At 39.4% G+C, this 23,924-nt stretch overlaps 1 protein-coding gene across 3 annotated transcripts in view; it reads right to left on the minus strand.

The window, feature by feature from the left end:
• Window positions 1-23,539, minus strand: part of MBTPS2 (membrane bound transcription factor peptidase, site 2) — a 38,852-nt gene extending 15,313 nt beyond the window's left edge. For 2 of the 3 annotated variants that reach the window (XM_074814657.1, XM_074814659.1), the window contains exons 1-8: window positions 23,014-23,539; window positions 17,461-17,609; window positions 15,615-15,753; window positions 12,186-12,289; window positions 9,636-9,763; window positions 4,317-4,435; window positions 3,151-3,343; window positions 609-703 (exon numbers count right to left, since the gene is read on the minus strand). In XM_074814657.1, coding sequence (XP_074670758.1) covers window positions 609-703; window positions 3,151-3,343; window positions 4,317-4,435; window positions 9,636-9,763; window positions 12,186-12,289; window positions 15,615-15,753; window positions 17,461-17,609; window positions 23,014-23,088 — 1,002 coding nt within the window. In that variant the 5' untranslated portion in view covers window positions 23,089-23,539. The remainder of the gene's footprint in view (window positions 1-608; window positions 704-3,150; window positions 3,344-4,316; window positions 4,436-9,635; window positions 9,764-12,185; window positions 12,290-15,614; window positions 15,754-17,460; window positions 17,610-23,013) is intronic. The other variant, XM_074814658.1, reaches the window with a different exon arrangement.
• Window positions 23,540-23,924: the final 385 nt, after the last annotated feature.

A 23,924-nucleotide genomic window follows, 5' to 3' on the forward strand; every position in this document is an offset into this window, starting at 1 on the left:
TTAGCAAACATTTCTGTAGTTAGAAGAGAGTAAGTCAAAATCCTACCGAGAAACTTTGTGTTTCCACACGTTAAAAGAAAATCAACATCATGAAAATGGAATCAGAGGCCCTGATTTTGAGAAACTGGGCAATCTCTAGGACCTTCTCTTGCATGTTTCTAGTTTAACCTAGTGAGCAGCACTGCTGGCTTCAGACAAAATAACTGAACAGATAGTCCAGTGCTTTGCTTTGCCTGTAGTGCTCAGTAACTTTAAAGACTGAGGCACCAAAATAAGCAATTTCACCTTGTTCTCAAAAGTTGTTTTTTCTCACCAATATTCTCACTCAGTGGTGAAAATGGGGGAGGTGTCTTTCTGCATAAAGGAATGAGGGATATAAGAGCTTTTATGGTTCTTCCAGAGACTTCCTGATTGATTATGGGGAAAATCATAACTAATACTTTGGGTTTTTAAGCTGTAAAAATGGGGAGAATAACACACATATATACCTTTATTATGAACTGTAGGTATTCTTAAGCACTTGAGTATGCTGCATAAATGCTGGTAAATATTACTAATTTAAATAATTTCAGATTTACCAAACATAATTAGTAGTTTAAGTAACTTACCAGGTAGCTGTCCAAGTTATTGCTATATGAAAAGCAAATATCTGTGAGGCTGTTGTTACTACAACATTCAACTGTGCCATCGAGTCTTCTATAGACTAAAGAACATAGGCATAGAGCAAATGATCAATGTTATAGTAACTTCCTGAAAAGAAATCAGTCTCTCAATAAAGTAAAACAATCATTCTGTAGCTTTCAAGAATTATAGTAATTCACAGAGCCTAGCTGTAGTTCAGTTACAACTAAAAATAAGCTTCCCCACTTTAACAATGTCACCTGATTTCAATCACGTCACATACCAATTTTTTAATCTTAATAAATCTCCTTGAGATACTGAGGATCTACCACTGCAATGTTCTAAGCATTGTAAGTTACAAAATACTTTTATCCGTTGCCCTCAACTTGCATTAAGGTTTGGCACAGGAATTTGTTACCTGCTACTGTATTGATTTCACTTGCTGGCTATGGAAATGATAAAGACTCAAAACGTCCTCTTTAAAATGTGAAAGCCTTTACAAGATTCAGGTTTTGAAAGCTTTCCAAGCCTTGAAGGCTGCAGCAGTGAATAAATGATGTTTTAAACCGTGATATAAATAGTCTGGTAAAGAATCTTTGTACAGATGTTCTTTAAATGAATTAAACCTAACTTACCCTACAACAACAGCTTTTAAAAAAACCACAAAGGAACAGTCGCTGTAAGGATCTGTGTCACAGCAACACTCCAGTACCTTCCTTAGGTAGATCAAGCCTGTGATACTGGTTGCTGATTTATCACTGCATAACCTGCAGTCTGCTGACATGGAGCTTTATGCCTGGGGTTTACAGGTGCAAGCACTGAACCACACAATCCTTTTTTCAAGTACCCTGAGGCTAAGCAACCACATATATTTTTGAATAGTGAATGACCATGAAATTAGTTTCCCTATAAACTACATTGAAAACCCTTTTTTTTTTTTTTTTTAATTTCAAGAAGGTCCTTGGGGCATTGTTTTCAGTCTAGCTTCATACTCAAATAGTTTACTCTCCATTTGTTTTATGGTCAAGTAGATAGGGTCCATTTGCTAGATACATTTTTATTGATATTCTGTATTTATGTCAAGTTGTGAACTGTCAAGATTTTGACAAATGACAGCTGCTGGAGACCATGCAGAGTTCATTTAATTTCAGAGGAATATTTCTCACTGCTGGAAGCTTATGGCTCTGAAAATGCAGACAGACTGGTCTGATTAGAATGCAGGAGTGGGACAATGGGCTGCTAACACAATACAGCAACCAAGCTTGGAAGCAATATTGAGTCTCTAGTATTAAGTCTGTAGTATTTCAATCTAAATAGGACTGGTTCAGTTGCAGAATATGCAGTTTTATTAACTATGACTCTGGTATTGCATTTCAGAGAACAGCAGAATCTGAGCATATATACCTACAGCATCTAAGAAACGGTTCTTACTTGCCATCCGGGCCCAGCTGAAAGCATGTGCCAAAGTTGGCCTCTTCTTCAGAGGGATAATCCAAACTGTCTCTAAAAGCAGGATCTTACCCACACTCTGCTAGTTTCCAGTTTAAATATTTATCTTAGTGCCAGCTGTAAGACTACTTTTCTTACATACTAAAGAAAAAAATTACATTTTCAGTCTCACAAGAGAACTATAATGCCTGAAAAAACATAGGTAGTTGAGTTGCCTGACCTCCTGTTTACTTCCAGTATAATGGAAAAAATGCAGTGACAATTTTAAAGTTCTGAATAGCATCATATAGGTTTTGCTCAGCAGCAGCCCCTTACCTTTGGAATTCAGTCTCCATGGATGCTTGCATGAAACAAACTCTAGAGAGCTTTAGGGCATGTCACAAGACATTCAGCCAATTTAACTTGACTTTTGTTCTACTTAATTTTTGTTTATTGTTCTAGTTTAGTTCAGTTCACATTTTTTTTGTTTCTCAGGGGTAAGCATTACAGAAACAAGCACTCTAACGTATAAATGAAAACAGAAGGAAATAGACTGACTTCTAGAAGCAGTATGTGCAATCCAGACAAAACTGAGTTTATGGGCAATGATATTGTGAGGTTGAAGAAACAAATGAAACATAAAACCCATACAGTGAGACACATCAGAAGTGGCCAAAATAAAGCACATCATTGGGTTAAGTCATATAATTTGTAATGTCATGCTGATTAAAGCAGTAAGGTAATGTGTGGAATTTACATCTGCAAAAAATCACTGAGTTGATCCACATAACTGAACTAAAAATAAAAGAGATAATTGTATTACTGCTAATAACCAAGTTACGCAATATCCTGAAGAGGCAAATTTCATTCTTCAGATCATATAGAATATTTGTATAGGATGACTGAAAGACCAGAGAAATCCTTCTATCTACCTCTTCCTCAGTTTCAGATTTCACACAAATGAATGGCATATTGGTCACTGCTTAAGACAGAATAGCAGGCTCAATTTATGAGAAAACTGTCCCCACCAACAAATCCTAAATTCAAAATAGTCTTTAAGACATGATAAAATTAAAATATAAAAAAAAATGAAGAGAGCACCTGAAGTCATACCTCTAGCTGGAAAGCTTAACTGCTGTAGGGTGGCTGCACTTATACAGTAGCCGACCTGTGACTTCTCTGAAATGTCTCCCAGACAGGAATTCCAGTCTTCCACACTATAAACTGGGCAGTCTTGTAGGTTAGTGACAAGGTCTCCCACAAAAAGACCTCTTGGTCCATTGGCAGGAGAATCCTGAGAAGAAACAGGGAAGTCAGTCATGTTGTTATAATTAAAACTACAAGGATTTGTTTACAGTTCTGCCAAATAGCCATGAAATCTTTAGGTTAAGACACTATTTCCAGAGAAACAGAAAATCTCATGCTGCCCTAGAACTGATTATTTCAACTTATGACAGAGCATTACAAAAACAACATCCTGTACAAAGAATAACTTATTTATTGCAAAGAAAAAGAAAAGAAAGGGGAAGTCTCCAAGTGTTCTGGAGGACGTCTTCAAATTTGAGTAATTATTTTCATATTAAGTTAGTATGCTGTGGTTTTTCTTACCATTTTAAGTTCAAGAAGCTTAAATTAATACCCTGAACCTTTCAACAAAGCAGGGTGTACCTATGCTTTCGAAGGTATAAAGCATAATAAATGTCAGTCTCCCCCTGAGTTACATCAGTTCACTTTTAGATGCAAGAAAGACTGAATCCTTTCAGCTCTGCTGTTCAACTGTGCTGTATTTGAGTAAGTCAAAAACAAATCAGTCCTTTCCAGAAACTCAGCAGTCTATCTCTAGTTTGCTTCCAGCTGACGAAAGCAGCAAGGAAATCAGCTCGAAATAATCTTTAACATTAAAACCTGATAGCAGTAACTAAAGTGATAATGCAGTTTCCAGTATATTCACTTGGTGCCAATATTTTAAAAAAGTTAACACACCACCACTCCCCCCCGCCCTGAAATAAGCCTGCAAACTCATCTCAAATGTCTAAATGGTTTTATAGTATATGTTGAATAGTCTATAATTATTCATGCCATGTTTCTTCACTTACTAATACTAAAAAACATGACACTGGGAAGGAAACTTTAAGCAGACAAAAAGTGCAACGTATTAGATTCTGCGGAGTGCTGTGCTGACCAAATTTGACTGTGATAGTAAGAGACACAGGTACATTTCAGGTCACAAAGCATATAATATGAAAATAGTAAAGATTTTTTCCTACCTCTGCAACGTCAGTGACAAGGGCACCAACACCCGTGTAATAGAAGGGGAAAAGAATGGCTGGCAGCAGAAACAAACCCATGAAACTTGCAACACCAAGAACAAAGTTATGCCACACTCCTAAAAAGAAGGAAAAAAATCACGTTTCTAAATAAACACTAATAACAAAAAGGTGGTTTTGAAATGCAAATTCTACAGTTACCTTCTAGTTAACTTTCCCGAAATAATTAAGAATAGATGAAAAGTTAATTTGTGAACATAGGCATGAAAGAAGAATATGTATATTACTTTACAAAATTAAATTTCTATGACGTCACTTTGAAGGGAGTTTTAGAGAAGCCTCTGAACATCTGATAATTATACTATCAGAAAGGACAGGGAAGTGCTAAGTCAATTTTTAAGGTGTTATTCTATCGTATTGGTATTTCATCACATAACACTACTTCTCTATGTAGTATGTAGTGGGTAGAGAATCCAGAATTAAAACTGGGCTTCTGAATAAATTCTTAAACTACAGTTTCTATCTACAGAATTGTCATCAATCATAAATATTAAAAAACTAGTGGAATGAAAGGTATTACTTGCCACCTTCTACCACAAACTGTTGAATTTAAAAATCTTTATCAGTGGGTTTCTACGTGAATAAATACTGTTTATCCTGGTCAGCAAGACGGATAAAATTTAGATGCAATTCACTACTTTTCATGGTTATCTCCATTGTATCAATGAAAATAATTACATGTATATGTGCCAAACAAGTTTAGAAAATTATTTGAAAAAAGGCTTCTTTTACATGAAAATCTGGGCCTAAAACCACATCAAGAAACTAAGTTGTGCAATCAGCATTTCCTGACACATTATTTTTGGCAAAATGTTTTCAACTGCAATCTTTATAGTATGCTGTTCTCCATAGAAAGAAATTAATTGCTATCATAAGACACACTTGGCTTCCTTCAACATCCAGTACTACACACATTTTCTCATTTCATTTGTGTTCTTGAACAAACGTTTTGTATGACCAATGCAGGAAAACTTTTAAATCTTGAAGACTCCTGATTTCCTTCTTACAGTGCTTCATGTTGTTAAGAGGGGTTTGATTCAATTCTATATTTACAGTACAGTTACAGGACAGGAACTGAAGTAAATATATTTAAAAACATTAAAGCTATCTTTCTTGCACTATATGTAACACAGGAATCATAACATAACTATTATTTCCCCTGGCTATCTCTACATGTCACGTGGTCTTCTTTTACAATGTTTCTGATGCTGCAGAAATGAGAGACATTTTTGGAGTACTTTAACTACAGGTTTGTTCTCATTTCCACTAGTAGATGCTTCTTAAAGTGTTTTCTCTTTCTGTAAGTCTTTAATCATCTAATTGAAAGGCAATCAGATAGATGAAATGTTTCAGTGTGCACTTATCTTTACCTCACACATATACATATACACATACACACACACACAAGTGCAACAAAACCAAAAGTATTAGGCAACTATTTTAACTTAATTGTTTTAACCTTTTTATCTTAAAAATAAACTTTTTTTTTTCCCCAACTAAAGAAAGGATCAAAATCTAAGACGGAAACAAAATTTCTTCGTAACAGTGTGGCTCCTAGAGAGAGTAAACTGGAAAAATAAAAAAAAAAAAATAAAAAAAAAAAGAGGTGATGGAACTGCTGGAGGGTGACAAGGAATACTTTAAAACACTTAGGAAAACATGGGTCTTAATACCTTAATCTACACAGTTTGCTGTGTGGAATACAGCAGAAAAGCCTAAAATAGAAAGGCTTCAAATTCATACTAAGCAATCCACAGAAAAACAGGCTCAAAATAAGACTACCTGTAGATCCACACTGCTGAGTATACCATCAATTTAATTTTGCTAAAACAGCCTCATCCTTGGATACCTATTTGCTTATGTTTAAAAAAGGACACTTTATATAACCCTTAAAAGACCTTAAAATAATGTTCTGAAAATCTTTAACTCCTTTTTCTGTTAAAGACAAAATGTATTAATAAAGGATCTCAAAAATAATATGAATATTTGAACTAATTATAAGAAAGTGTTTCACAGAACCACTTTTCATCTACTAGGCATAGAATTAATGCTAAAAATATCACAAGTCTTACAAGAACACTCATTCACTATTCTTGAACTCATGATGCCATCTGCTGTACAACAAATATACTCTTTAATCTCCACAGAATCACAGAATTGTCTAGGTTGGAAAAGATCTTGAAGATCATCTAGTCCAACCATTAACCTAACACTGACGGTTCCCAACAACACCATATCCCTCAGCGCTATGTCGACCCGACTCTTAAACACCTCCAGGGATGGGGACTCCACTACCTCCCTGGGCAGCCCATTCCAACACCTAACAACCCGTTCTGTAAAGAAATACTTCCTAATACCCAGTCTAAACCCTCCCTGGAACAACTTGAGGCCATTCCCTCTTGTTCTATCGCTTATTACTTGGCTAAAGAGACTCATCCCCAGTTCTCTGCAACCTCCTTTCAGGTAGCTGTAGAGGCCGATGAGGTCTCCCCTCAGCCTCCTCTTCTCCAGACTAAACAACCCCAGTTCCCTCAGCCGCTCCTCGTACGACATGTGCTCCAGACCCTTCACCAGCTTCGTTGCCCTTCTCTGGACACGCTCGAGTAATTCAATGTCCTTTTTGTAGTGAGGGGCCCAAAACTGAACACAGTCATCGAGGTGCGGCCTCACCAGTGCTGAGTACAGGGGTAAGATCACTTCCCTGTCCCTGCTGGCCACGCTATTTCTGATGCAAGCCAGGATGCCATTGGCCTTCTTGGCCACCTGGGCACACTGCTGGCTCCTGTTCAGCTGGCTGTGAATCAACACCCCCAGGTCCCTCTCTGACTGGCAGCTCTCCAGCCACTCCTCCCCAAGCCTGTAGCGCTGCTGGGGGTTGTTGTGGCCAAAGTGCAGCACCCGGCATTTGGCCTTATTGAACCTCCTACAGTTGGCCTTAGCCCATCGCTCCAGCCTGTCCAGATCTCTCTGCAGAGCCTCCCTACCCTCGAGCAGACCCACACTCCCACCCAACTTGGTGTCATCTGCAAACTTACTGAGGGTGCACTCGATCCCCTCGTCTAGATCATCAATAAAGATGTTAAACAGGAGTGGCCCCAAAACCGAGCCCTGGGGGACACCACTCGTGACCGGCCACCAACCGGATTTAACTCCATTCACCACAACTCTTTGGGCCCGGCCATCCAGCCAGTTTTTTACCCAGCAAAGCGTGTGCCCATCCAAGCCTCGAGCAGCCAGTTTTGCCAGGAGAATGCTGCAGGAAACGGTGTCAAATGCCTTACTGAAGTCAAGGTAGACAACATCCACAGCCTTTCCCTCATCCAATAAGCAGGTCGCCCTGTTGTAGAAGGAGATCAGGTTTGTCAAGCAGGACCTGCCTTTCATAAACCCATGCTGACTGGGCCTGATCATCTGGTTGTCCCGCATGTGTTGTGTGATGGTACTCAGGATGAGCTGCTCCATCAGCTTCCCGGGCACCGAAGTCAAGCTGACAGGCCTGTAATTTCCTGGATCATCCTTCCAACCCTTCTCCAGAGTATGGGTGGGCTACAAAAGGAATATTCGGTGTCGTTCTCTACTCTAGCTGTTTTACTTAGCTCCTATACAAGAATCTGAAAGCATGTCTCTGTAAATTCAGATCTTCTGAACACTGAGAATAGGTCCATTCAGTTGCTCTGACAATTAAGAAAAACTGAGTCAAGTTTACACATTTTATCATTATCAAACATCCTAGTTGTGAAACATACCTAACATTAGCTGTAAAAAAATGCATATATTTGTTCTATCTAACTGATAACAAGCCATTGATGCTAACCAGTTTTGCAACATGCTTGTTCCTACCTTGTATTCCCTATTTCATGTTTCCCAATAAACCTGAAAAAAATATTATAGCTGTTTGCTTTTCATTAAAAATACGCAAGCAATTATTTTCTATTACAGCTTATAATCTTATTTTTCTAGATGATTTCTCAGGAATGTATGTAAGCAACCCATTTTGAAAATCAGTATGTCTTCTCTTTCAGTTCTGTTCACAGTAGCTGGAAATGGAAATTGATTAATTTGAGAAACAGGGCTTCATAAAAGTTAGCCTTTTGCAGTGAATAATTTGGGTCATTATGGTATTTGGAATATAGATATTTTTATTTACCTAACATTTATTGTCATTTACTTGATTTATGAAAGCTTGAAAATATGCTTTGCTAAAGGCTTCTGTATGTCCAGCCTAAAAGCCTCTATATAATGTTTTAGTTACAATATTCAAGAAACAATGTTGATTTCTAAACATTACAACAGGCTGACTGCTATCTTACTGTCCCCTGCAATAGAAAAACATCAGTATCAAGAACTAAACCAAGATGTTAACTTTTCTATCTTTATTTCAGCAGTTTGGGAACCACCTTTGTCTCTAGAAATCAATAATACAAGTGATTCAGGTAGCACAACACAGTCTCAGTCCTACTTGGCACAGCAACAGGGCCTTACTTGCCAGTAGTCAGAGATTTCAAAAAACATCAAATCAAAAACATTTGGAGGTTATTTGGAGCCATAGCTGTGATTCTCTTTGGATGTTTGTGTTTTAGCTTTTACTTCCTCCTGATGGCAACATCAAAACACAGTGACCTGCATAATAACATATCTCACACGTCACTGAAAATCACTCACAATACTATTGAGAGATCACATAATACATTGCTTCTATTGCAGAAAATGGTAGCAAATTGCTCAAGGGTGTTCTCCTGTGACAGCAAGTCATGTTCTCATACCACCAGTCTTTTCTGACTGAGTATTTTCCAGCTTGTGTGCTCCAAGGTTCTGCTACTTAGGCCATACAATACGCAAAAAAAAAAAAAAAAAGACGAAGGAACTTCTGCACCTGGGCTTGTGTAAGAGCTTTTTCTAATGAGAGAGGAAGGTCAGAAACCACATCTGTTTACCCAACCACACAACTGGAATTTCTTATGCACAACTATTCCGAATCAGATCTAGAATATAATAATGTTTTTCATGACAGGAAACTGGCACTCATTTAGAAACCGACATCTCTTCTCCAGAAAACAGCACAATATGGACAGTAATGATCAAATGATTTTCTAAAAACGCAATTTAGGTTCAGAACAGAAGGATCTCCTTTAGGTAAAGGGAAGCTTTTGTACTTCTTCATTTTAAACCTTCAATCCTCCATCAAGGATTCACAAATGATGTCTGTAGAATAAGTAACTGTGCTAAGTAAACATTTAATAAAAAAGCATAAACTATTACCTGCACAAAATATCCTTAATTGCTGGACTGGAGATATCAGTTGCAAGTGGGTTGTGAAGAGGTCAACAAATGCTCCAGGATAGACAATGAAGATAAAAATCCCAAATCCATTAAATCGTACTTGTTCTCTTAAAGAGAAGAAAAACAAAGTGATGTCACTGTAAACAAACAAATTAAAAACTGAGAGATTCTACATAGCACACATTTTTGACAACAAGAATAATTAAAGTTATAATTATAAAACTAACTTATGTTTCATAGTATGAATAACTGAAAGATAATTAATCTAAAGGATGTTTTCTGCAGTAGTTGTCACTTCTAAGCAGCATTTGTGAGCCTGGTAAAAAATAAAGGATAAGTTCAACTTCTTTTCTGTCTCCTGGTAACAGTAACACATAAAATACTTTAAAAACCCCCAATAGTTTAAAGTCAACATATATTTTAACATTTGGGGGGGGTTTTAAGTAAAAAAATGGCAGCCTGTAGGATGCAGTTTCAAACTAGTCTATGAAAAATTATCTGGAAGAAGCAATCACTTTCCTTTTAAATAAACATTTACAGATTTCTGGAATTTATCCATTCTCTGTTTCTCCTAAATGAAATTTAAAGTAAATTGTAAACTTAACAAAAATGAGAGAAATCTCATCTGAAAAAATGAAAACAAGTGAAGAGATTAAAAGGATAAATGCTATTTAAATATATTAGTAGCTGACACTATCATACAGATTATATATTTTTTTTTCAGAGATTTTACAATTGCTTTTAAATGGCATTTTTTGGAATAACTATGTAAAGGATTTATGAAACTAGGAATTTCATAAGGGACTTATGGAGGCATGACAACCATGTTCCAAGACAATTACATTCCAATTATTATTCCAAGACATTCATGTTCCAAGACAAACCAGGCACAGATCAGCTAATCCCATATCTTTACTGAGACAGTACACTGGGCACATTATTTACTTATTCATATTTACTTATTTGTTGTGCATATACAATAAAAGAAGACATAGAATTATACAAAATTAATCAGGATGAAGTAATACATTAATTCCCTGGTGTTAATTCATCAGACCTACCCTTGCTACCAATAGTAATAGGCAGTCTAATGCCTATACATGATTTCATGACTTGGGTAGGAGGTACAGAGGGAGGAAGAAAAAGGCTTTTTTGGCACAAGCCTTGACTAAGCTAAGGCTCAAATATTTCAAGCTCTTGTAGTTCACAGCCAATACTATCTTGAACTGAAGTTGGCAAAAGTGTATTAGATTTCAGGGAGTGAGATTTGCCAGAATAGTAAAATTTGCACACAGCACAGCTATTTAGTAAAGCCTAAATCCTGAGGATTGACTCTAACAGCACTATAGACCCAAACAGTGCTAGGAGGGGAAAAAAAAATAAAAACAGTCAAGCAGAAAACAGCAGCAGCAATGTACGTTAGACAAACTAATTTTTCCCCTGGAAATAGCTGGGAATCAATTTTTTGACAAAAACATAACCCAAACTTGAATATTCAGAGCCTTTGCTCCAGATCTTGAATGAAGATATCACACCACTAAGGTATAAGAATTATTCATTCTGGTTAAAAAGAGCTCTATAGTTACTCGTGGCTTCTCTGCAGTTAGCCAGCAGCATGTGAAGGCACTGTAAGAGAAAGAAAATTTTGTTGCTTCTTCCTGTGGTGGGATAAGCAAGAGCAAGAGCTTCATCCTCCACAGAAAAATCCCTGTGAATATTTAGAGGAAAAAAGCTGAAACACAAACAGAGCATGAGAAGCAGAGAGGATCCCAAATCACCCCTTTAACTGAGAATTTTTTGGGTTATAAAAAAGATTGTAACGGGTTAAGATGCAGTTATGACTACCTACACTCAGGAAAATCAGAGAAACAACTTAGGGCTTCATGCTCATAGGACAGCTGATGATGTCCAGAAGAAATGCTGAGGACACCTGAGTATCAGTTCCAGGAACCACCGCTTAATCCTCTTATGCTAGAGTGTGATTTAACAGTAATGACTAACCATGTCAAATAACATTTCTGTGAAGTAATCATCACAGTTAGGCGACATTAAAAATACCACCTTTGATCAAAATTAACACATTGCTGAGATTAATGGGGGCAAGTCACATTTGACTGAGTTACTGTTTCAGGCTGTTAAAAGCTATGTTTAAAGAAATCAATTTTTAAAATGTTAAAGTGCCATTGTGCAATAGCGCATGGGTCCTCTTCAAGTGCCACAGCAGCAGAAATACAATTGCTGTGTGAAAAACAGCACCCCTTAAAAGAAGTATTATTTTAAACCTGATGCAGCATGGTATATTTACAAAGTAGAAGTCCTTTCTCATGATCTGTAGAATAGACACTATATTAAAACTCTATCCTTAATTGTACACCCTTCTAAACTTAAAATCTAAGGAAGCAATGAAATACAGAATGGACAGATTCTCGAGATAAACTAAAGCAGTGCTAACAACATTCACCTGTAAGTAAATGCTCTGGAATATTAGGCTTTGTCAGCACATAGTGAGAGAAAAGTGATTTTTATTACCGAATAGCTGCCACCCCATGGCCGACTTCATGTATCACACCACTGATGAGGATTGCAGAGAAGAAATAGGTCAGCTGGCTGACAGGCAAATTTACACCAGGCACCTGTTGATGTGGGCATGACAACAAAACAAAACACAGGAAGAAACCAAGAGGTACAAAGATGAATCATTCTGCCCCTAAACTTGCTGTTCTCACTCAGCTTCTCCAGACCCGCAACAGAACAGGGGCCATTCCGACGCAGCACTATCAGTTTGTACCTCTTCTTCCAGACTACTCAATGTATTTTAATATATATATTCTTTTGTTGAAGGTTGAAAAGCTCTCCAGGTGCAAAAGCCTTCTCCCTGTCCTACTTATTGCCCACAGCCCTGACCAAATGTGTCCTACTCTATATTAAGCTCAAGAAGTTTATAAAAATGTACACAGACTTTCACTCAAATGAAACAGGCTTGGCAACTGTGAGCATTAGTTTACAATCTCCTGCAGCCAGCCATGTAAAAAAAATTTTAAAAACTGTATGGCACTTAAAACACCATTAGCCCTAAAAGTTAAAAAAATGAGCTTACAACTGGAACTATCAGTCTCCCTTCTCTCTGCCTATTCAAATCAGAAGACTATCTCAAATTTACAAGATCAAAAAAAGAGTAACTTTTGTCTATTGTTCAAGTTTTGGCAGTCTACATACGACAATTTAACCTTTAAAAAAAAAAGCACCTGAAATGAGTATACTATTTTAATTTATGTAAGACATAATATGCAGGCCTCTCACATTCCTCCTGTTGCTGTGCATTCCCACCACTCCCCAAGTCCTTCGTTGCACTAGTCACGAGACACCGACTGCTTCCAGATGGGCTTCAAAGCAGTCACGAGTCAGAGAATGAGGAAACATCCCCTCTTTCCTCCTGCTCGGTTCCTACCCCTGCTCAGCTGCCGCATTGCAGTGGGATGATAAAGCCACTTCTGTTGCTTGCTCTGGGACAGTTCTGGCTGCTCCACAGCTCTGCCGGCTCAAGGCGGGGTACACTTCACTACAGTCACTAACAGCTGATGTGAACACAACTTGAATTGCAATCCAGTGGCAGAAAAGAGATGCTATGGGCAAAAATTCCTGGCCTGTCTACAGGACTCTCTAAAAACTACCCTTGTGGGACACGAAAGGCTGCAGATCCTGTTTGATTCTAACTTCATTCAGTTCTGCACATTTCTCAATTATATGCATTCACCTACCAATGCAGCAGAACTCTGCAATAGGTTGGTGAGACAATCTAGCTAAAAGAAATCATTCAAAAGACTGTTTTCATTAATGTTAAACTGAATCACTTCAAAAATTCTGTCCAGAGTGTGATCGTGACCAAGATCGTACAACTGGCACAACTATCATACGTCACTGTATGAAGACAGCTGCTCTTCATTCGTTAAGCATCCACTGCTTGTATTACAGCATCAGCTGGGGGCACTAATGCATCAGTTAACTGGTGCTGCCAGTGGCCCTCTGCTCCAGGCACATGGGAGGACAGACAGCAATAGCAAGAGTTGCCATCTTAATCCCACCATGACTATAACCTGTTAGAACACAGCAATGGATGCTTTCAGACTCCATGTCAAAGAAGCTAGTTTAAGATTCACCTAAAAGGGAAGCTAACTCTCATGAAGGGTTCTGAAATCAATAGCAGTATTTTGCTAATAAGCAGTGTCATCTTATAGTTTATGGTATAGTAATTACAGTAATGAGGTAGGAAAGAAAGAGAACCACAAGTTAACTTAGGAGAAGTAACCTTATCCCCATACATTGCATTACATTTTCCCTATATATTACATCTTTTTCAGTGCCAGTCTGTCCTTGGTTTGAATGCAGTGATATTGCCAGTAGGCAGTCACTGAGAAATCAATTCCACATTGAAATTCTGAACATTATCCTAGATTTCTGCTTTCATAGTTCCAATTCACACAAGATTAATTCCAAAGGCTCATCTTTACTTTGGTTGCTCCTATGTTATTTTCTCCAAAGAGCAATATATTGCAAATGATCACTTTACTCTGGTGTCACAAAAGTGGATAGATCCATTTAATGATCTCAGAAAATGAAGACGTAAAGGAGGCTTTTCTTACTCCAGAATGTAACAGACATGCTTAGGATAGATCTTGTTGGCATGTAAATTAAAAATTTTCTGTCTCATATTCAACTTGTGCTCTACTGGACGCACAGACTGTCCATCCTGTCTGCTTCTGGAGACAATTCAGGACCAGGCTGTGAACCCGGTGACTGCTGTGGCAGTACCAGCCAGTTCTCTCCCAGAGAACTTGTTGCCTGCTTCTGTCAACACACACTGCTGCATTTGCTATATTCACCCTGCGTGTGTGAAACAGACTCAAACCATCCCAAAGGCACTGAGTTTATGGCACGTGCTAATGACCAGGCTTCCTGCACTCATGTAATTTTTTACGTCTAGCTGCATGCAGTCAGTTTAGCACTTACGGGAGGGCCTATCATGGCAGCACAGAATTCCCAACTTCTGTTCACTAGACTAGCTGAGTACTTAAATACAGTAAAACCGTTGGGCATCCCCACTCTAAGCCATACAACAGAAGGCAGGGCAATCTGCATTTCTGGAAAATGACCATACATTCTAGCCTGATAGCACTCTTGGGGAAGTAAGAGTGGCTAGCAATCCTTTCAGGTTAAAACTGCTGTAAGGCAATGTCAGTTCTGCCATTACTGCCTTGTGTAGAGACAAAAAAAGACAGTATTCACAATCTCTCTTATTCTGTGAAATACATTCCCTTCTAAAACATACAATACACTGTCCAGCATCAGAAATCCATAAAACAATTAAATACATTGTTATTAGGCCTTTGACTAGATACTACCAGAAACAGCACTTTCAAATTTGCACTATAAATTAAGGCATAAGTCCTTGAACAATCAAAAATTATGCCATCTCCTCACTAATGAATTGTTGCTTACACTATCACACAAAGCTCTTTATGCTTTTTTCCTTTTCCACTGATGTTCTCTATGCTAATAAATGAAATGGAACTCCTTTCTTCTGGGTTACGGATGTGCTTTGCAAACTTTAAGGCCACCAGTGCCTCTACATTGCACAGCTCAGAGGAGGCAAATCCTTAGCTGTTTTGTATTCTTAGTACTGTGATAATTTAGGGTTTTTCAACATTACTAGCCAATTCCCACTCCTGAGAATTTTTTATATAAACTCTCCCACGTTTGCCTTTATTTGTCTTCCTCTGTTTTACTACCTCCACTCCCTATTTTTAAGGCTGATAACAAACCAGCAAATTTTTATGTAGATGAGTATGAGGAGTTAGGCTGTTCTGCATGGGAGGATTTAAGCATCACATACCCCATTAAAGAAGCTGGTTAAGATCAGTTCACAACTCTCAAATAAAGACCTGAGGAGAGAACACTTACCACAACTTGCAGCATACGATCATTCTGGGCTTTCGGTGCCTCGGTGAGCATCTGTGTCAACGTTTGCATCAGTGTCTTTCCAAGAAGAATAACAGAGCCAAACATGGCAAGTATACCAAACACCATTCCTATGCTGAACCTACAAAGAGAAGCAAATAAGGTACATTTTCTGGATATGTAACTGCTTTAGCACAACTTAGCACACCAAACTCATAGGGAAAAACTTACCTGATGCTGCTACCATTCATGTATCAATAATCCAGTATAAAAATATTAGCTAAAGGAAACTAGTAACAATAATAACATATAATAATAACACTGACTAATAACATATAATATTTTCCTTGTTTAGTAAATGTTTTACATCCAAACCACATCATAATTAATTTTCAAATATTTTTATGTTGTTCTTACACATTCTAAATTTTATTCAGTTACCCAATGAATGTAACTTGCCACTAGCTATGAATATAAAAACATAACTAAAAATGCATAGTTTACCACGCTGCGCCACACCATCACATATTTAGAGACCTGGATCAAATGATGGGGTAGCTACATATTTATTTATATAAGTTTTTTCAGTAAAGTTTACATCTTCCTCACAAACAATAAAAAATGCTAAAGAACAATAAATGAGACTCAACCTTTTTTAAAGAAGAACAACTAAAAGGTGCAACTGCAAGACCAGATTAAAATCAATTACTTAAAACACATTGTTCTTCTCACCAATTTATTTTTCACTAAAATCAGTGTTGAAAATAATTTCAGCTTATGTCAGTCCACCTAGTGGTGAATTTTTATTCAGCATTATTATTATTATTATTATTTTACACTGTCCAATAGTTGAAGGATGTGATAAAGTGTATTTTCTAGCTAAAACACTTCAATTCACTACCAGTCCTTCGTCCTCTCACAAGAGCGTAACTGTTCTCTTACCATCCTTAATGAAGCTCACTGGAAATTAGTAGATTCATTTTAAGCAACACGTACTTGTCATGTTAATTAAAGAGACTGGTGGAAACATTATACTGTAATAAACTATACGCATTAAAAAGTTGTGATTGATATAGAACTATTTCAGACTGAAATAGTAAAATCATTACATATGAGAGAAACCAATATGAAGCAGATCTCTCTTTTATTACTATTTCTCTGAGGGTAGCAACACAGCAAAGGAAAAGAAATTCAAACCTTACTCATTTGATATTTTCGGAGCAGATATAGTAATGCTAGGAAGGCAACTGACCAATGCTTTCTAAACCAGTCCAGGAGCACCCATACTAACCACCCTGATTATTTATCCATTCCCAGCAGTCCGTGCAATCTTAGCAGGGAAAGGTGCATGCAGATAAAAGACAGAAGGTAAACAACGTGCTTCTGAGCAGGTATAGTTGCTGAATGTGTGGGCAATGATTGACAACAGGGACACAACTGTCTTTGAATACTTTGTAAACTGTAGTGATCAGGGGAAAGCTCAGTGTACAGTGATGGACAGATCTAGGATACGAGAAGCTGCTTTCAGACTTCTGTATGCAGTATTACATGTAATAGCTCTACTCTTAAGAACTATATATAGTTCAAACCATACGTAAAAATAGTTTACAGATTTCTAATTTAATAGCATCTCCATATGCAAGCTATATTACAGCTATGTATTTTTTAGCAGAGGAGAAAGACTTATACTTGCACATATACAATTAAGGCAACCTCACTAGTTTGGTTTTATCATTAGCCTAGTGAAATAACCATGTCTACCCATTGCACTTTTAAGGCCAAAAGGCACAGATGTGATTAAGTTGCTGACCCTGTATTTAACAGAAATAAAAAAATCCTGAATTTATACCATAAATACAGAAATCTGGGTTTCCATCTCCCCCAGTTGTAGAACTGGCGGTTGAAGAGAGCGGTTTGCCATCGCATGTGAAAAGGAGAGATGCTCAAGCCATATGTCAGCAGCCAGTCTTCATAAGATGCCTTCAGAGAGTTGGATGACTGCAAAACAATGGAAAATTAGTTTGACCAAAAATTTCTAGGAAGATTTTGTGTTATGTGACCAAGCAGTAAATGTGATCTGTTTATAAAAAAAGGATGTATAACTTCAGGTAAACATCCTACACATTATTTGTATTTTGACATATAGGTAGGTGTGACATGTAATATGAAAAAATTATGACATTGTTTTGATGTAAATCACAACAGTTGTAGGATTGCAAGAGGGATTGGGTATCCAGTGTTATATCATCTTTTCTAGTGTTAAATCACTTTCAGCCGTTTTTAACTTTCTGGTTAGAAGGCTAAAGACTGAACTGTTTATGGTATTTTTTCAATGTACAACTATATTCCAGTAAAAATTTTAAAAACGGCAATAAAGAAAAATGCTTATTTTGGCTTCAGTTGAAAAAAAACATTTCCACTATTGGCAAGATATGGATCAGTACTGTGGATACCCTTTAGTAAGGGTAAAAATTAGGTCTACTTTTCAAATACAAAGACTATGCCCAAAGAGACTCTGAAATATTTGATCATACTAACAAAAAGCCAGAAGGAATTTAAAATTATCAACCTGTATTGTAACAGTGACTTCACTATGATAACTTCCCAGCATTTCAAGATACTGCTAGAATGCCTTCCTAGTAGTTCCAAAGATTTCTCTTCATGAGAAATGTGATCTATTAATGTGATTAATAGTTATCTGCAGTATTATCCAATATTACAGACCAACAGATGTAGTTTTGCAATTGCTACTTTATATTACATGGTGCTTGTATTCTCAATAGGATTTACTCAGCCTGCTTCATGGAAGCTAGTATCAGAAACTCAAGTGAAGGAATGCTTTCCTTGGAGGTGAAAGAAGAACTCACAGCTCAGGAAAAGCACATCAGAGCTTTGAGCCTTCTGACCTGGGGCAGGTCCCAAGGCAGGAGTGTCTCTGACATAATCCAGACAAGTCTTTGGAGCTGTCTGGACTGAAGCACTGTTCCCAAGTTTCCCTATGAGCAGCAGCACCTACTGAAGACATCAGGAATGCGTAGTTCACAACAGGCTCCCCTCTCCTTCCCCAGGAGGAACCTCACAAGTTTCTGGCTGTCGTCCGTTGTTCTTTAAACAAATTTAGAACTTGCCAAGCTCCTTGCGTTTTTCTTGTCCTGCTGCTGTGGTGTGGTGGGGAGTGAGGATCTCATCTTGCACAACTATATTCATAGCTTTTCTCATTTTGTTGAATTAATCAAAATCTGAACAGAAGAAATTTATTTCAAGTAACAGTTTTTCTAGGATGTGAGACCCATTTACTCAGGTCATTGTTCATGTATCACCTATTACACCACTTATCCTTTCTGCCTATATATGTCTATGTCATTTCCTTCTTCTTCACCCTACTGATTTCAGCCACAATTTTGTTCAGTCAGCTGAGGGCACTGACAAGAAATTTTGATCATAACATATTCCCTAATCAACACTAATCACTCCCTGTGACACCACGAAGTTTAGTGTCCACAACCGGATCAGCATTTGCTAACCTAGCACTTGCTAACTTTAACAGAAGAGACCACAAAGTTTATTACACTTGTACAAATAACAACGCATAAGCCCAAGAAACAAAGTAAAAGACCTCCTCACATAATCTACCGGATAATTAAGAACAAAAATACATATGATACTAAGTAGTTCTGATATGCAAAACTGTCTTTTGGGAATTAAGTAAACATATGCTATGCATTCACACAAAGTAAAAAAAAAACCCAAACAACTAACCAGCCACATATTGTTACAATAAAGCTAACTGGATATATTGATTTGGCACTTTAAAAATGTGTTCCTTTTATCACATGCAAAAACCACTTTTTCCCTAGAAATGCCACAAATTCATCCCTTCAAATTCATTCCAACCACATCACAGCCGCACTGTACTAGCAAGGCATAAACAAATATGAAGTTTTCCATGAGAAATATGGGATTACTGACCATACATTTGCCAAATGGGGGGAAAAAAAAGTACCAAAATTCATTTTCCTTTTTCATTTTCCTCACAAGTTGTGTAAATGGTATTCATGACCACTAAATGACTGCATCCCTTTGAAAAATACATTAAAAAGCTCTATGCAAACTTTTACTCCCTCTGTCCTGAGCCCAGTAGGATCACATTACCCCCTGCACCCTCACACCCTGGTATGAGGTCTGCTGGTATCCTATGTTTCATTTCAAACTTCCTTCACACAGGCCTTGGCTCTGCTTCTTTGAGTTCTAAGTGACCTTTGTTACATTAATTTTACTATAAAAGCAATACCTTTTTTATTTATGCAGGCCTTCAAAATAATGAACGTCTGCTAAATACTCCAGGAGCTCCATAAATATCTGACAGCAAGCAGGAGTCCTTAACATTCTTCTTTGCTGACAAAATCTGTTCAAGAGCTCTGAACCATTTCAGCTTCCTGACCTTAAAAGCTGAAGGCTAACCTTGGCTGAATGCATCTAATGCATCCTTTATTTCTCATAGCAGAAGGAAGGAAAACCTTCCACCCTTTGCTCACTCCTGATCCTTCAGGCTGAATGAAACAGGATGATTTAGGATGTTGGGGAGCAGGAATTTAGGGGTCTGCCTGAGTGATTCCCTTTTGTAGGATCCAAGCTGCAGTGAAAACTTTCTGGCCAGTGGTTCAATGAAGAGCATCAAGAGGGACATAAAATTCCAAGTCCCAGCTTGATTTGGCATATTTTCAATTTGCTAACATGAAGGTATCTTATAATGTAACCCTAGCAATATTATAATATGTGAATTTATTTGTGCAAAAATGCATTTATACACCCAGTTATTTCTTCTATATTGTAGACTTTCCAAGAATCAGACTGCCTAACAAAATGTTTGAAATCTGAACAAAACCAGTAAGTGAACAAACTGAGCAAGAGACATTGCACATTAAGCAAGTTTGCAGAATAAACACCAACTGCAAGTTAGAGCACACATGCTTCTCTTGCCAAAAATATCAACAGGATCATGCATGGAAAAGTACTCCTGTATTTTTTTCACTCACGCTTTGTAGGTCCTTTTGGAGTAATTAACTTGTAAGTGATTTGAGGTTTAAGCAGGGACTGCCTTTTGCTACGGTTGCTAGCAGCCTTGGGTTATGAATGTGGTGGGAGATTTACAGTACCAGCAATAAAATAAGCAATGCTGAGTTTCCTAATTATATAACTGGTTATTTAATCCAAATTCTATTTTGGCTGTGGTGCTCACAGTGAAACTTATCGAGATGTACATACATGAGATCCACCAGTAAGTTTACTGAAACCCAAGAGCTCCCACGTACTTCCTGACAATGAATAACCTTTGTCAACTTTTAGTTAAAAGATCAAAGTTAAATTTTAACTCCTGGAGTCTCTTGCTTGCTATAGCATTCCAGGCATTCTCCCTTCTTTTTCAACATAAATCAGGCACCAAGTTGGCTCCAAACAATGTGTTGGTTTTTTTTTTTTTTCCTTCCCTTGCTGCTGCTAAGCTCTACCAGAGGTTGTAACAAGCAGTGGCTACTCTTACTAAAGAGAATGATCTTAAGGTCTAATGCTGACAGAGATCTTCAGAATCTCAGAGATACAAACAAGTCTCAGCACTGTGGCACAACAGGTCTGCTACCTGAATTCAGCACTTGTTTCACACTCTAAGATTCTTCATCAGACACAAAGTTACCGTCAAAAGAAAACCAGCCTGTTGGCTGACCTTTCTGGTGGTTTTGGTGTGTCTCACTACAGTCAGGAGCATGTTTTTCTGGTATCCAGCCAATCTTCTAATGTGTTTCAAAACAATGCTACATTTGTTTCCAAATACCTAATACACACTCAATGCAATAAAATTTGAAAACTCTTCAGATAAATGACTGTATTTTTTATTGTCATTATGTAAAGACTGATATTTGGCAATTAATAGCTCTCATCATTTACTGAGCAACATTTGCTCTCTGACAATTAGCAGCAGGGGGAGCCCCTTATTTTTCCAAGTTTTCTCATTACCTAAAATTTATTGTATTTCTTTCTACATTTTACAGGAGTGACAAAAATGAACGTTTTTTACTTTGAAATCGTTAGGCCCTATCTGCACTTGGCAGAAACAGATGCAGTTCCTGGACTGTTACGTTAACGTAAAAAAAAAAAAAAAAAAAAAAAAAAAAAAAAGAGAGAATTACAGATCAAACTTTTCATTTTTCCTCATATTTAACCAGCATATATCCTATTTTGTATACATACTTCGCAATTTCAATCATCTCTTAGAAATCATACCTCTCGAGCTTTAAAAAAACCCCAACCACTTAATGAAACTTGTGCAATGCACAAATGCATCCCTAGATATAGTGAATAACGCCTTGTTGGTATATTTTCTTTTCAAACCTTCCCCTCTCCCCCTCAGGAAAAAGATGGGTCTTACAAAACTCTCTGAAGATTAGTTTATTTCTTTAAAAAGTGTTTGTATTGAGCTCTGTCTCAACTCACTTTTTTTCAGTAAAACTAAGGACATTCAAAAGAAAAAAAAATGCGTTAGTTACGTTTTTACATACGGTAATTTTAGAAAAATCATCATTATAAAACACATACTCTACACAGCAAACTTATAAATTAGGGGGTTTTTTGGTTTTTGTTTTGTTTTTTTTTTTTTTTAAACAGAGTATTTTAGGCTCCAGAAAGCACATTAGGGTGCCACAGAACTATAAGAAGCAGACTAAAAGAGGGCCTCTCGGCCTCACGGCTTCGGTCCTGTAACACACGAAATCCCGGCAGCCGGCTGGGAGGCGCTTTCAAGCCCAGCGATGGGCGGAAGCAAACCTTCCCCCATGCCCCCGGCCGCGGGAGCAGCCGCTGACGCTTCTTGCGGGGCCGAAGGGCTCCGTTTTGGGGAGGAGGCGGCTTGCCCTCGGGGGCAGGATCGCCTCAGCAGCCTGAGGCAGGGCAGCGCGGCGTGGGGGCAGACACAGCCCCCCTGTCACCCGCCCCGGAGCGGGAGCCGCCCGTCCGGGGAGGCCGCCACCGCCCGCCCCGCTCCTGCTCCCGCTCTCAGCCTGGCGAGCCCCGGGTGCGGCCGGCAGAGCCCGGGGCCCGCCCGACGCGCCGGCCGTTATATTTGAATCGCAGAGAGGCCGGCCGCCGCCAGCTCGGGCCTGCGGGCAGGGGACCGGCACCTCCGCCTGCGTGTGAGGGGGGGAGGGAGAAACGGGGGTCGTGGGCAGCCCCGGTGCTTCGGAGGGTGGGCGAGGCGCGGAGGCCAGACGCCGCCCGGTGTACGGGAAGAGGGGGGGCGGGAAATGGGGCTGCCGGTGCGGCCCCGGCGGAGTGCGAGGGGGGAAGCGGCGGTCCTGCCCCGGCGTACGCGGGGCCGAGGGCTCCCGTTCGGCTCTGCGCCCACGGCCCTCACCTTGAGCAGCGTATCTGCCAGGTAGACGGCGCACCAGCCCCCCAGCACGCACACCACCACCGGGATCGGGATCATCGCTGCTGCCGAGGCGGTGGCGGCCGCAGTTCATGCGGAGGAGCCCCCGGAACTAAACCTGCCCCGGAACCTTTCTCCATCGGCTCTACTGCCCGGCCGGACGCTTCCGGGCACCGCGTCGAGCGAGGGCCGGTGCCGGAGTGACGTCACGGCCTAGTGCGCTGGGGAACGGAGGGCCGGTCCCGCACCGCGCGCGCGCAGTGGGCCGGCCGCCTCCCGCCACCGCGAGACCCGGGCGGAGTGCGCCTGCGTGGCGGGCGGGGGACACGGCCGGCGGCCGCGGGCCGGGGCGGTTCTTCTTCCTCTTGCTCAGTTTACTTCGGTTGTTTGTGTCTACGGACGTCGTGGAGAGGCGTAACGACGTGCGCGCGAGGTCTTTTTCTGTCACTTGCTGAATGACAGAGGCGGCGGCAGGCGAGGGCCCCCTCAGCCGAGCTCACCCGCAGCTCCCCGCTAGGCCTCGGCAGTGCCCGTGGCGCTGCGGGGGGAAGAGCTGGAGTCCTCGGGAGAGGCTCTACTGGAAATGATCAGGAAAACCCGCGGGAGGATAAAAGTCATCTGCGGGGGTGGGGCTAAAGAGGATTGTGGGGGCGCTTGAGTGATGAGGGAGTAATAGGATTCACTTTAACTACTGACTTTCTTCCAGAAATTTAGTACTGACGTCATGACACAACAAAACCGTTTCATAAGGCTTGTTACAAGAGTTGACTTTCAGGCAAGCACTCTCTGAGTCATTGTGTTTCCTTCCCAGTCCACTACCATACTAATTCTCTGATTGTGTGCCTCTCCTGCTCTCTCCCACTCCTCTCAGGCATGTGTTCCACTGTTCCATGAGG

The sequence above is a fragment of the Strix aluco genome, chromosome 2 (genome assembly GCF_031877795.1).
Source record: "Strix aluco isolate bStrAlu1 chromosome 2, bStrAlu1.hap1, whole genome shotgun sequence".
NCBI classification, from domain to species: domain Eukaryota; kingdom Metazoa; phylum Chordata; class Aves; order Strigiformes; family Strigidae; genus Strix; species Strix aluco.